This window comes from Oryx dammah, unplaced genomic scaffold (assembly GCF_014754425.2).
Source record: "Oryx dammah isolate SB20612 unplaced genomic scaffold, SCBI_Odam_1.1 HiC_scaffold_2, whole genome shotgun sequence".
Taxonomy (NCBI): domain Eukaryota; kingdom Metazoa; phylum Chordata; class Mammalia; order Artiodactyla; family Bovidae; genus Oryx; species Oryx dammah.
Window position 1 is genome coordinate 198,412,955 of NW_024070186.1, and position 12,082 is coordinate 198,425,036.

Here is a 12,082-nt window from a genome sequence, read left to right on the forward strand (position 1 = left end):
ACACGCCCTGTGTTCACACCCAGCACGCACACTCCATACCACACGCCTCGTGCTCACACCCAGCACGCACACTCCGTACCACACGCCCTGTGTTCACAACCAGTATGCACACCACACGCCCTGTGCTCACACCCAGCACGCACACTCCGTACCACACACCTCGTGCTCACACCCAGCATGCACACCACACGCCCTGTGCTCACACCCAGCACGCACACTCCGTACCACACGCCCTGTGTTCACAACCAGTATGCACACCACACGCCCTGTGCTCACACTCAGCACGCACACTCCACACCACACGCCCTGTGTTCACAACCAGTATGCACACCACACGCCCTGTGCTCACACTCAGCACGCACACCACACGCCCTGTGCTCACACCCAGCATGCAGATCATACCACAGACCCCGTGCTCACCCCCAGCACGCACAGCACACGCCCCGTGCTCACCCCCAGCACGCACACTCCATACCACACGCCCTGTGTTCACACCCAGCACACACACTCCATACCACACGCCCTGTGCTCACACTCAGCACGCACAGCACACCACACGCCCCGTGCTCATTGCTGCCACAGATGCTGGGCCAAAGTCCAGCCCCAGTTCCCACCCTCCATGGCTGCTCTGCGCCCACCCTTCCTTCTCTATGTCTGCTTCTGCCAAAGCAGCTCTGCCTTGGGAATGAATCAGCGCTTCACTAATGTGCTTGATTCCTGATGGTTGAGGATCGTCTCAGGGTTTCTCCCCCACACCCGTGGGGTAAAGGGCCAGCCAGGGGCTGGTTTAGGTACCCAGCTTTCCCTCCGATGCGGTGGGTGCACAGCCCAGCTTCTACTGACGTGAGTGCTGCCCTCCTGCCGCAGGGGCGCGGGCCTGGGTGGGGGTTGGGTTACAGAGCCCCAGGCCTTTGGGAGGTCACACTGGGTGCCGAGCCGGCCTTTGTGCCAGCCGCTCCCCGCCGCTGGGCTCCTGGTGGGCCGTGAGGAGCCTTGCTGCCTGGGCGAGTGGGGACGCCAGGAAACAGCAAAGCCATCAGGCGCCTTGCTTTCATCTTGTACCTCTCCTGCCAGAAAGGCCAGATCAGCCTCCGCTGTCAGACAGGCGCTCTACAGGGCGGTGTGAGCACAGGCTCTTGGGTGAAAAGGGGCTCAAGAGCACCAGTCCGGGAAGAGCCCTTTGGCTAAGTCAGGGTCTCTGCCTGTAATACCTGCCCTTCAGACTCTGGAGGCTGCCCACGCACCTCCTGGGTTTGTTTGCTGGAGGGGCCGGGACAGGCCTGGTTCTCTAACACGCTGTCTCCCCGCCCCCGCCCCCCACCCCAGCTGGGACAAGAGCAGGTGAGCACCCCGCTCTGGCGCTCCTCCTGCAACGGGGACTTGCCAGGGTTGGGGGCTCGATAAGAGCGCTCACCTGCTCAGATGGGCCTTCACAGGGGGAGCGAGCCTCAGTGGGGCCTGAGTCGCTGGAGACGCCTGGTGAACGCAGGTACTTGCTCCGGACAAAGGCTCTTTTTGGAGGTTTGCACCCATGAAGAACTATTAGAACTAAAGCTGGCTCATCTCCTGCCACCTAAACGTTGTCCAGCGTTCCCCTCTGAAGGCCCCTCCAAGAAGCTTATCCTGGTGCCCAGAGTGTGCAACGTGCATGGGGTGCCCTCCACGAGCCGGGGGCATCCAGGGCTCAGATAGCGTCATCTGGCCAGGGGGCTGGCCTCCTGACATGGGGTGTTTCTCTTGTGAGGAAGGGGTGGCTCTGCGGCTGAGTCTGAGTGCCCCCCTCCCCCGCAGGGAACCAGTTAGATGGAGAATTCAGAGGCATTGGTGACAGTTTTATTGACAAAAGACTGAACAGCCCCAGACTTGTTAGGTTTTCTTTCTTATATTTTAGCAAGAAAGGTCTCTGTCTATGTCGCCACTGTCCACTCCCCGTTTCAGAGGCAGGCTCTTCACACACCTGCTGCGCCCCACCCTTCAGGAGGTGCAGAGATGCTGTGCACAGAGGTGCCCCCAGGTGTGGAGGGAGGCGTGGGGGCCTGGTGCACACCTGCTGTGGAGCGCCCCCCACGCCTCCAGCTCACGCCAGCCGTGTGAGTTCCGTCCCCAAGATGGCGGGTTCACGGCACATCGCCTGGAAACAAGGCTGCCTCATCCCAGTGACCTCCCTTCTGCTCTCCTTAGGGGCTTCAGAAGCGTCTGCCCCGGGCCCAGCGTGTGCCGGAGGCAGGGGGCGGCTCTGTGGGAGCGGCCGGCGGACAGGTGCCCCAGGGCCGCGTGGGGCGCGCCGTCCACTCCTGCGGCCCCTACACGGTGCTGCTGAGCTTCACTTCGGCCTGTTCCGCGCTGTCGGGGACCACGGCCTTCAGGGCCGTGTGGCAGAGGCGGTTCAAGGCCGACAGGCCGGTTTTCTGCTCCAGGTAGAGCCGCAGCTTGTCGCGGAAGGTCTCCCCGAGGAAGCTGTAGATGAGCGGGTTGAGGCAGCTGTTGGAGAAGGCGGCCAGGTTGACCACATGGCCGGCCAGCGGGTGGGCGTGGCGGGCGGAGCGCTGGCAGGGCGCGGCCCCGGGCGGCGCGCGCTGGAGCAGGTGCACGCTGATGAAGACATTCTCGGGCAGCCAGCACACAAAGAAGACCAGCACCACGGCCAGGATCATGCGCAGCGCCTTCTGCCTCCGCGGGCGCGGGCCGCGGCGCCGCTGTGCACTCACCAGCACGCGCGCGACGAGCGAGTAGCAGAGGCCAATGACGGCGAAGGGCAGCGCGAAGCCCAGCGTGACCTCCAGCCACTGCACCTCCCGGACATCCGCGAAGCAGAAGCACGTGTCCTCGCTGTGCTGCAGGTGGACGGCCGTGAAGGGTACCAGCGTGGCGGACACGGAGGCCACCCAGATGAGGCCGCAGCTCAGCCGCGCGCGGGGCTTGGTGCGGAACGGGCCGCAGCGCACGGCCTTGGCCAGGGCCAGGTAGCGGTCGAAGCTCATCCAGGTGAGGAAGAAGACGCTGCTGTACATGTTGACCTGCAGGAAGAGCGACATGAAGGTGCAGAGCGCGGCGATGTCGTAGTACCGCTCGTGCAGGTTGAACACCTCGATGAGCGAGTCTGCCACCAGGATGAGGTCTGCGGCTGCCAGGTTGATGAAGTACAGGTCGGGGATGGTCATCTTCTCCCGGAAGCGGATGTTCACCACCAGGATGAGCAGGTTGCCCACGAAGCCGATGGGGAAGAGGAAGACGGTGTACAGGCAGGAGAGGAAGAGCCCGATGGCGTACTGCTGCCGCTCCGAGAGCGCCGCCGAGCCGTTGGCCAGCGCGCGCGGCAGCTCCAGCGCCGTGGCAGTGCCATTGTACGCGCCCGGCGGCAGCTCCATGTCGAGGCGGGGCCCCGGGGGCGGCTGGCCTCTCAGGATGCGCTGTGCGGCTCCCGGAAGCCCGTGCTGAGCAGGAAATGCATCTTGAGAGAGAGGTGGTGCTCCTGGAAGAGAGCCAGGCGACTGTGAGGCCAGAGAGGGTCCCTGGGCACCTGTGCAGCCAGAGGCTGCGGTCCGTGTCCGCGCCAAGCCTGCACCCTGACTTTGCAGCACCTGGGAAGCGAGAGCAGAGGGTCAGCGGGCGCCAGGGTGCACCGGCGCGGGGGAGCACACACGCGTGGGTGGGCTGGGTGTGTCCCCTCAGCCTGGAGGGTGGCCAGCCCTGAGCTGGGGCAGGGGAGTCACACGCAGATAACACCCGGGTTCTACCGAGGCTCCAGGGCCCTGGGCCTGAGGCCCGCCAGAGAGCTCTGGAGGGAGCGGGTCGGGTGTGGGGAGCCTTAGGAGGATGAGAGGGGAAAGGTGACTCTCTGGAAGAGAGTGGACCCAGTGCACACCAAAGGTGCAGCCGGCTTTGCTCTTCAGCTGCACAGGTGGAGGGACCCAGTAGTTCTGGCCAATCCTGAGTTCGGATGCTGAACGCGAAGTTGCTTTCATAACACGAAATGGAAAAAAGTGGTCATTGTTTCAGGACCTAAACTTTTAAATGTGTCTTAGTTTTGTCGGTTATTGTAAAACCAAATGCACCTCCTTACTGCTGCTTGCAGCCTAGAAACGCTGTGACCGGGAGGCTGGGAGGGAAACCCTTGCGGACCTCTGCTTCTGCCCGTCCTGCCCTGGTGGCCGCCAGCGCCCAGCTGGACACAGGCTCTGCTCATGTGCTCCCTGAGCCTCTGGGCAGGGCCTGGGGTATCGGGGCATCCCAGGCTGGGGGATGGGGGGCGGCCAGGCAGCTGGGTGGGAGGGAAGAGCCCTAGCAACCCGGCCTGGAGAGTTTCCGCCTCACCTGCGAGATGGTTGGGAATCGTTTCCAAAGTGTTGCCAAAGCAACAGACACTTCCTGATCGAGCGCTTGAAAACACCGTTAAAAACAAGGAAAGCAAAGAGATACATCAGGACCCGCGAGTCAGTTGCTTTAAAAAGACTCAGTAGCCTCTGCTTCTGGGGTTGGTGCACTGGATCTTACTGGTGGTTCCGTGTTCTCTATTGTCTCTGGTCGGTAATCCCAATTTGAACCAGATAAACACCACTGTTCTCGGATCCCATCTGTAATGTTTAAAGCCTCTGTTTTTAAATTTCTTTATAAAAGCTGCTTAAGAGTGTTTGCTTTGCTCTTTTAATGTGGGGATTTGGGAAGTTTTGGGCTGATCTCCGGAAGTTCAAGGCCAGCAGAGCCTGCGGGGCGCACCCGGCCTCCCTAGTGCTCCCCTGCCCTCTTCTTTCCCAACCGAGTGCTCTTCCATCCTTGACTGTTGCTGCTGTTTCTGTGCTAGTCTTGAGAAAAGACAGGCGTCAGTCTGAACTGCTGACACACTTTGTTCATGAAAGTTGGCCACGAATTTACAGATAGAAAGGTGAGTGTTAAACAGTGGGGCCTTGTCTTGTCTCAGATTGCCACCGCTTGTCCAGATCTAGGAAAACGAGCCACGTTCTTGTGAGATCTCTCGTGCTGACTGGCTCAGCCGTGTCTGACTCTGCGACCCTGGGGGACTGTAGCCCGCCAGACTCCTCTGTTCATGGGATTTTCCAGGCAAGAACACTGGAGTGGGCTGCCATTTCTTTTTCCAGGGAGATCTATTAGCTATGTGTTCTACATATTAAATCAACCTCAGGCTGGCGGGCATCCTCACTGAAGGAGAAGGAAAGTGCCGGCCGTCAGAGGACAAAAACCGCTCACCATCCCCGCTGTCCTGTGATACAAAAGAACCTTCCTGCTGAGCCTCCGTATTGAAGTCCCCATCGGCCCGGCCACTGTTCACCACCCCAGGCGAGCCCGCCCAACCCAGCTGCCTGGCCCCTGCCCATCCCGGCGCCTGGGACCCCCTTACCTGTGCCGCCTCTGGCCCCCCGACGTGCGTTGCTCTGAGCAGACCTGTCCGGTCCCTGGGAGCGGGGCTCAGCCAGCCTCCCGACGTCTCCCAGCGGGGGAGCAGCAGTGATTCTGGACTTGGGGTGGAGTCAGGGCCTTTGCAGGACTCCAGCGAGGAGCGGGGAGGAGCAGGAAGCCGAGGCACCCAGCCCTCGGCCAGCCTGCCCGCCACCCTCCGGCTGCAGGCTTTATAGGCGCAGAGGCCTCCCGCAAGCCTGCCTGTAACCCCCTCAGTGCCGGTCTCCTCCTCGCCCTGCGGCACTGAGCTGGGCCCCACCACCCGTCTGCCTGGAAGTTTGCAGTTGGGCTGGCTTTTCTTCACCTGCTGATACAAACTTTCCTTTTTAACTTTGAAGGGACTGTAAGTGGGTCTTGTTTATCTTTCAGAGAATAACTGTTATTCTTTGTCGAAGTTTACATATTGTTTTAGCAAGAGACTGACTTTAAGACTAGCCACTGAATTTCCTTAGCGAGTAGCGAGTGAATTATGCATAGAGAATGTAACCTACGAATCTCTCAAGACATTTGTAGACAGAAATGCAGACCCAGTGAGCAGTGAGGGGGCAGGTGAGTTCCAGGATGGGCAGCGTTTCCTGTTGGAGAGGAGCCAGCGCAGCTCCTCCCCACCCCACCCCAGACTCCTCCGAAGCCCCTGGAGGGCTCGTCCTGCAGCTGCTGCGGAAAACCCCTCTTCCTGCCACGACCCCGCTCTCCCGCCTGACCCGTCCCAGTGCTGACCGAGCTCGAGCTCCACCTGCTGGCGGCTGGGAGAGGCTGGCAGAGCCGCCCCAGCGTCTGGGTGCGCAGCTCTGGGGCAAGGATCTCCAGGCGTGAGTTCCACAGTTTTCATCAACACTGCATTTTAACCCATCTCAGAGCTTCCTCTTGGTGTGTTGTCTTTTTTTTTTTTTTTTTTTTTACCTTTTGGGGGTTTTTTGAAGCTGTACGGCTGAAGTCTGAGCGGTCTTTGGATGACGGACACGTGAGGCAGACTGCTGCACTGTGAGTCTTGGGGTGGCCCGTGCTTCCCCCAAACGGAGGCTGCTGACAGGCGGGAGTGTGGATGCGGGTGGCTCCCCAGCCCCGCGCTGCGGGCCGCATCCTGCGATGAGCTCCACGGCGTTAGAGCGGTGCTGACTTGACTTCCTTCCGGTGTCTGTTTTAGGAGAGGTTCCTTTTCAGCAGCTTCCCAGGTGGCGCTAATGTTGAAGAACCCGCCTGCCAGTACTGTAGATGTGGGTTCCATCCCTGGGTCGGGAAGATCCCCTGGAGGAGGGCATGGTGACCCGCTCCAGGGTTCTTGCCTGGAGAATCTCACGGACAGAGGAGCCTGGCAGGCTGCAGTCCATGGGGTCACAAGGAGTCAGGCACGACTGAGCAACTTAGCAGGCACGTACCTATTTGCAGCAGAATACTGTGAACTTCTTATGGAAAAATCCTGATACTCAGGGTTTTTCCCAGCTGTGCTTCTGATAGGCTCGCCTTTTAAAGGATGGCCCACTAACATGAATGGGGTTGATCTGATCTTAGACCTAATTTTGGCCAGCTGCACACAGGATGGTTTCCGCACTAGAAACGCTGCAGACGGCATCTTGGGGAATGAGTCATGAGAAAGTGCAGCTTCCTCTCGAGTTAAACAAATAAAGCGCGAATTCAGGCCCCGAAATAGCCGAGCCGTGCCCCTGCCGCACAGCCGCTCCCTCCTGGCGAGAACGCAGCCTTCAGCCCCACCTGTGCGACCTGAGCACGACATCCCAACACCCAGTGTGTCCGAGCTCACCCAGGGCCGTGAACCGGGCTTCGGGCTCACCATCGGGAAAGAGCTGGGGCTGCCACGCCACAGGCCCCGTGTTCCTGTGGCTGCGAATGGGTAGGCGTCTCCCCTCCTGGCCGCTGCTGAGTATGAGGGCCCGGCCCCGCGTGAGAGGCATCAGGCCCGTCGGTATTCCGCGGGCGGGCCTCCTGTGAGGCGTGGGGAGCGTCTGTAACCGTGAACACACAGCCTTGAACGGGGGCTTCCTCGGTGCGCGCGGCGCGGCCGGCCGGCTGCGCTGAGGGGCAGAGCTGCACAGCTGAGCGCGCACGCTGGGCTGGGGAGGGCCGGGCTGCCCTGAATCAGGGAAGTGATGAGTCCTGGGAAGAGTCAAGCCGGGTCGCACTGGAGCAGGGTGGGTACAGGGACCCCCAGGCCTCCACCGCCAGCATCCTCTGCACCTCCCGCCCGCCCCCCGCGCTGACGTATGCGCGGATGGACAAATGCCCTTGAGTCCCGCCCCCCGCGGGTGCGCCGCCGGGGAGGGGTCCGCGGAAGGGTTCCTGGAAGGGGCTCGAGCAAGTCCATTTCCCGCACCCGGCAGGCCTCACTCGGGCATCTGCGCTTGGGGACCGGTGGCCGGAGCGCGAGTGGCTTGGGGGCAGGGTGTCACCGCCTTTGGACCCAGAAATTCTGACCCTGCGGCCTCTCTGCGGGGTGGGGGCTCTTGAGTCCTGGAGGGAGAACTTCAAGTAACTGCGCAGGCATAGGCTGCCCCGCCGGAAAATCACCTTGTTTCCGTGTAAATGTCCCGGCTCCTCAGACTTTTAAGTGGGGAGGAAACACTGCTGTGTGTTCAGAGGAAATTGACGGCACTAAAGTTGGAAATTGTTTCCACCAAAGGCCGAAAGGCGGGCGGGGCCGAGGCACGCGGTGACCACAGGCCTCGCGCCGGGCCGCCTCCTCCTCTGCACCCCGGGTCTGCCGTGGCTCTCCTCCTCGCAGTCTGTAGCTCGCGCGTGTGCCTGTCACACGTGCCCGTATACGCGTGTGTGACGCCGACGCCCTGCGTGCACGTTGCATGGTGTGCATTTGCGGCGACGTGCTGTCTTTATCCTGACCCACAGCGAGCCAGGCCTGCGTCCTGACGCCAATGTGCGCCCCGCACATGGGGCCGGTGGTCTGTACCCGCTGGCTTCCGGCCTGTGCCTGGCTCCCTTGGTCTGAGAGCCGCGGTGACGTTGTCCGTGTGCCGGTGCTCAAGGCCATGAGCCTGCGTGCTGAGGAACGCCAGAATTAAGACAGACGACCAGACCAAGAGGAAGCGAGCTGGCCTCTTTAAGGCAAACTGGAGAAAAGACTTCGTGAACATCAAGGCCAGGTCGGAAGACAGCATCGGCAGGCCATCCTGACGTCCAATCGCACAGCAGTCGGTGTCTCTGGCCTCGGGGCTAGAGGAGCCCCGGCTTCACTGCATCCTGTTTCTCGCCGCGCGGTGGCTGTCTGATGGGGAGGCCGTGGGGTCCGCAGACAGGAGTTGGTGTCCTGGCCTGGCCAAGGTCACCTGAACTCAGGCCCCGGGCTCCCCTCTGCGTGGTGGATGCCGGAACAGCCCCTGCCCCACGGTGGGTGCGGGGTGCGCTGCGCCATGTTTGGCTGGCCCGCAGGGGACATTTGCTCCCCTCCAGGGTGCAGGGCAGCGCCCTGCTCCCTCCTGGCCTCAGGCTTGTGAGAGCCTATGGCCTCAGCTACCTGCAGACTCAGGTGGGGGCCCACCCCTCCCTTGGCCTTCTGGGTCCAGCCTGGGTGCCGTGTCCCGCTCCCTCATTCCCCGGTCTGGGGGGCTGCCCGGTGCAGAGTGGTGGGTCCAGGGTTCCAAGCCCCCTCCCCGTGGGACCCTGGCGAACACACCTTACTAGTGACAGCCACCTCATTGGCCGGGCCGACCTCCCCTTCGAGCCAGTTTGGAAGGGTAACAGGAAACGCTGAGATGTTTTCAGGAAACCGCCCACAGTTCCCTGTGCTCCCTCCCACCCGCTCACTCCCCTCCCACTCCCCCCCACCCCCACTCACTCTCCCTACTCCCCTCCAACCTGCTCACTCCTCCCTTACTCCCCCTGCTCACTCCCCCTGCTCACTCCCCCGCACCCCCCCCCACTCCCACCAGCCTGGGGCGCCCCCCAGGAGAAGCTAAGCAGAGAGGGGCGTGACTCTTGGGAGCGCTCCTGCAGGCAGACAACCTTGGCCACGCTTTGTCCGTAGGTTTGCTCTGAGCTGAGGGGGCATCCCTGTGGCTCATCTGGCGGAGTCCGCCTGCAATGCAGAAGACCTGGGTTCCATCCCTGGGTTGGGAAGATCCCCTGGAGAAGAGAAAAGCTCCCACTCTAGTATCCTGGCCTGGAGAATCCAATGGACTGTATAGTCCAGGCGGTCACAAAGAGTCGGGCACGATGGAGTGACTTTCGTTTTCACTGAGTTGGCTGCACGCTGGTGCAGGCCTGACCCCCCACGCTGAGCTGTGAGTCTCCGACGGCCCCGGGTCACTGGTGTTTCAGGACGTGCCCGCGGTGAGGTCCGTGGTCGGAAGGCATCTGCGCTTAAGCGCGACCCACCTTGGATGCCCAGCGTCCTGGCCGCCCGGCGATGTGCCCCACAGGACTCGCAGTGTGGCCAGGCGGCTGGCCGGAGCACTGCGGGGTCCTTTCTAGGTTTATTTTCCAGAGCCAGAGCTGCCATCAGAACCTGCAGGTGGGTTTTCCACCTGAACATGCACTTCTTCTTCTTGGGTGAGTTTTTAAGGGCGGGCTGGCCGGTTCTCAGGGGAGTGCTGTCAGCGCGCGAAGCCGCCAGCGTCCTCCCACGTGGCTGTCCACCGGCCCGCCTGCCCGAACCCTTGCTCGTAGGCTCTCACCTGAGGCTCAGAGTTTCCTGAGGAGACGGGCCCCCTGGCTTATTCTGGTGCCAGTTTCAGGCCAAGGACTGGGCCTTCTGGGCCTCATTCCTCAGCCTTGCAAAAGGGCTGCCAAGGTCCAGCCTCAGGGTCCCCTGAGAGCTTCGGCAGCTTGGGCCCTGAGGATGTTGTGTTCCCTGCATGGCTCTCTGCGGTGGCTCCAGAAATAGCCCTGAGGGGGTCTAGGAAGCCGGCGCTGCTCGCCAGGACTGCTTCCTGGGGCTAGCAGGCTGTGTGGGGTGTGGGTTGGGGGCGTGGGTGGGCGGCGTCCAGGCTTGCTGAGTTTTCTCCAGCTTCTTGGGGCCTGCCCTGCTTCCTTCCAGACCCGCGTCTGCGCGGAGGAGGCTCGCGTCCGGCCGGGGGCGCCCCCGAGTCCTGTGGACATCTCCGGGGGCGCTGGCTACCCACCACCCCTCCCGTGGGCTCTCATCTTGGGTTTGGCTGACCGTCCTGAGCATGAACCTTTGCGGTCCGCTTGTCCCGGTGGTTCTGCGTCCCCTCTGCTTGCCTGTAGGGGGCGAGCCCTCTCCTGCGAGTGCTTGTCACCGCGCTGCCCTTTGGCCTCTGCCAGCTCAGATTCTACCACCCTCGCGGGCTGTGTGTTCTGACGGGCCTGAGCACGCGGGGCTGTAACCTTGAGCCCAGCGCCTGTCCCACCAGCCTGCTGGCATTGGGGGCACCCGGCGGCCTGGCCCTTTGCTCTCGGCTGGCCCCTTGCCCCTTTTGTGCCCGCCAGCAGAACTGGCTTCCAAAGGCCTTGCTGCCCGCGGGTGTGTACACTGCGGGCCCCTGTGAGGCACGTGTCCCCGTCCAGCTGCACGGCGGCAGAGCGGCGGGGGGGGCGGGGGGGTGGGGGGGGGCGACGTGGCCCTGCACCCCCCGGCGGGCTCTGCTCCTCTGCCCAGCGGGCAGTGCGCTGTGTTACGTGAGGCGACTGGGGGTCAGAGACTGCGCATGGAGCCGGCTGCCTCCAGAGAGCCGCACCGCGTCTGTGGGTTCGGTGCCCCTGGGCCGTGCGTGTGCGCGCTGTGCAGGGCCCGGAGGCCGGGCGCGCCTCCACGGCCCGCCCTGGAGGCCTGTCTTGTAAAGGCAGGATTTGCTGTGGCCTCCTCGGGAGTCGGCGCCGCGCGCTGGCAGCCGGCGCCTTGCGCACAGGTGGAAGGCCGCGGCGGCCACCGGAGGGCGCTCCGCGAACACGCCCGCTCCGCGCCCGCGGTCACTGAGCCACCCGTTAGCCCGCTTGGAACCCGAATTCCATCGGCTGCCTGCCTCGTGGCTCTCGGGGCGGCGGGGGCAGGCGGTTTGGCAGTGCCCCCCCCTCCCCCATGGAACAGCTGGGAAACCTACACGGGGGAAGGAAGTGCTCGGTTCTGTGTCCCGCACGAGCAGTGTTGACGGAGGGCACGGCTGTGTGAGCGGCCCCCTGCCTCCCGGAGCCCTGGCCCCCGCGGGTGTGTGGGACCCACCCACCACCAGCCCTGTGGACACACCATGGGCCCTCGGACAGCTCGGGGTTTATCCGCGTCGGACTTAAGACCCGCGTGGTGCAGGGTCAGCCCTGACCAGCACACAGGAGCCACAGTGTAACCAGAAAGGCTGGAGTTTAACTCATGAGGGGGAAGACTTGCTTTGTTATACCTGTATGCTGTTTAGGTGACATGTCACACACCGCAAGAAACACACATTAGAATGCAGAAATTGGCTAATAAGTATCAAGTAATTTACTCTTCAAATGTGTGGGTTTTCTTCCCCAGTTTCTAAGACACACCTGCAGTAAATTCAAGCCATCTGGGCAGATGTAAAGGGTTAGAAACGAGAAGGCCCCCCCCATTTCCCGCCTGATTTTAACTTCAAGAACTTGATGTGTAATTTAGCACCTTAACGACACTCCTGGTTTGCCCTTTGTCAGGTCCTTTTTATAAAGAAACAAATGTTTCACTTTTTAAATTTTTTAAACAATTATTTGAGTCTTGGCTGCGCTG

General features: G+C 62.1%; 2 protein-coding genes across 2 annotated transcripts in view; one reads left to right on the forward strand and one right to left on the reverse strand.

Moving 5' to 3' along the window:
* Positions 1-12,082, forward strand: part of CUNH7orf50 (chromosome unknown C7orf50 homolog) — a 63,862-nt gene that overhangs the window by 20,982 nt on the left and 30,798 nt on the right. The window lies entirely within an intron of this gene.
* On the reverse strand, positions 578-6,120 carry GPER1 (G protein-coupled estrogen receptor 1). The gene has a single exon (XM_040231580.1). The coding sequence runs from the start codon at positions 3,366-3,368 to the stop codon at positions 2,304-2,306; it is 1,065 nt and encodes a 354-aa protein (XP_040087514.1). The 5' UTR covers positions 3,369-6,120; the 3' UTR covers positions 578-2,303.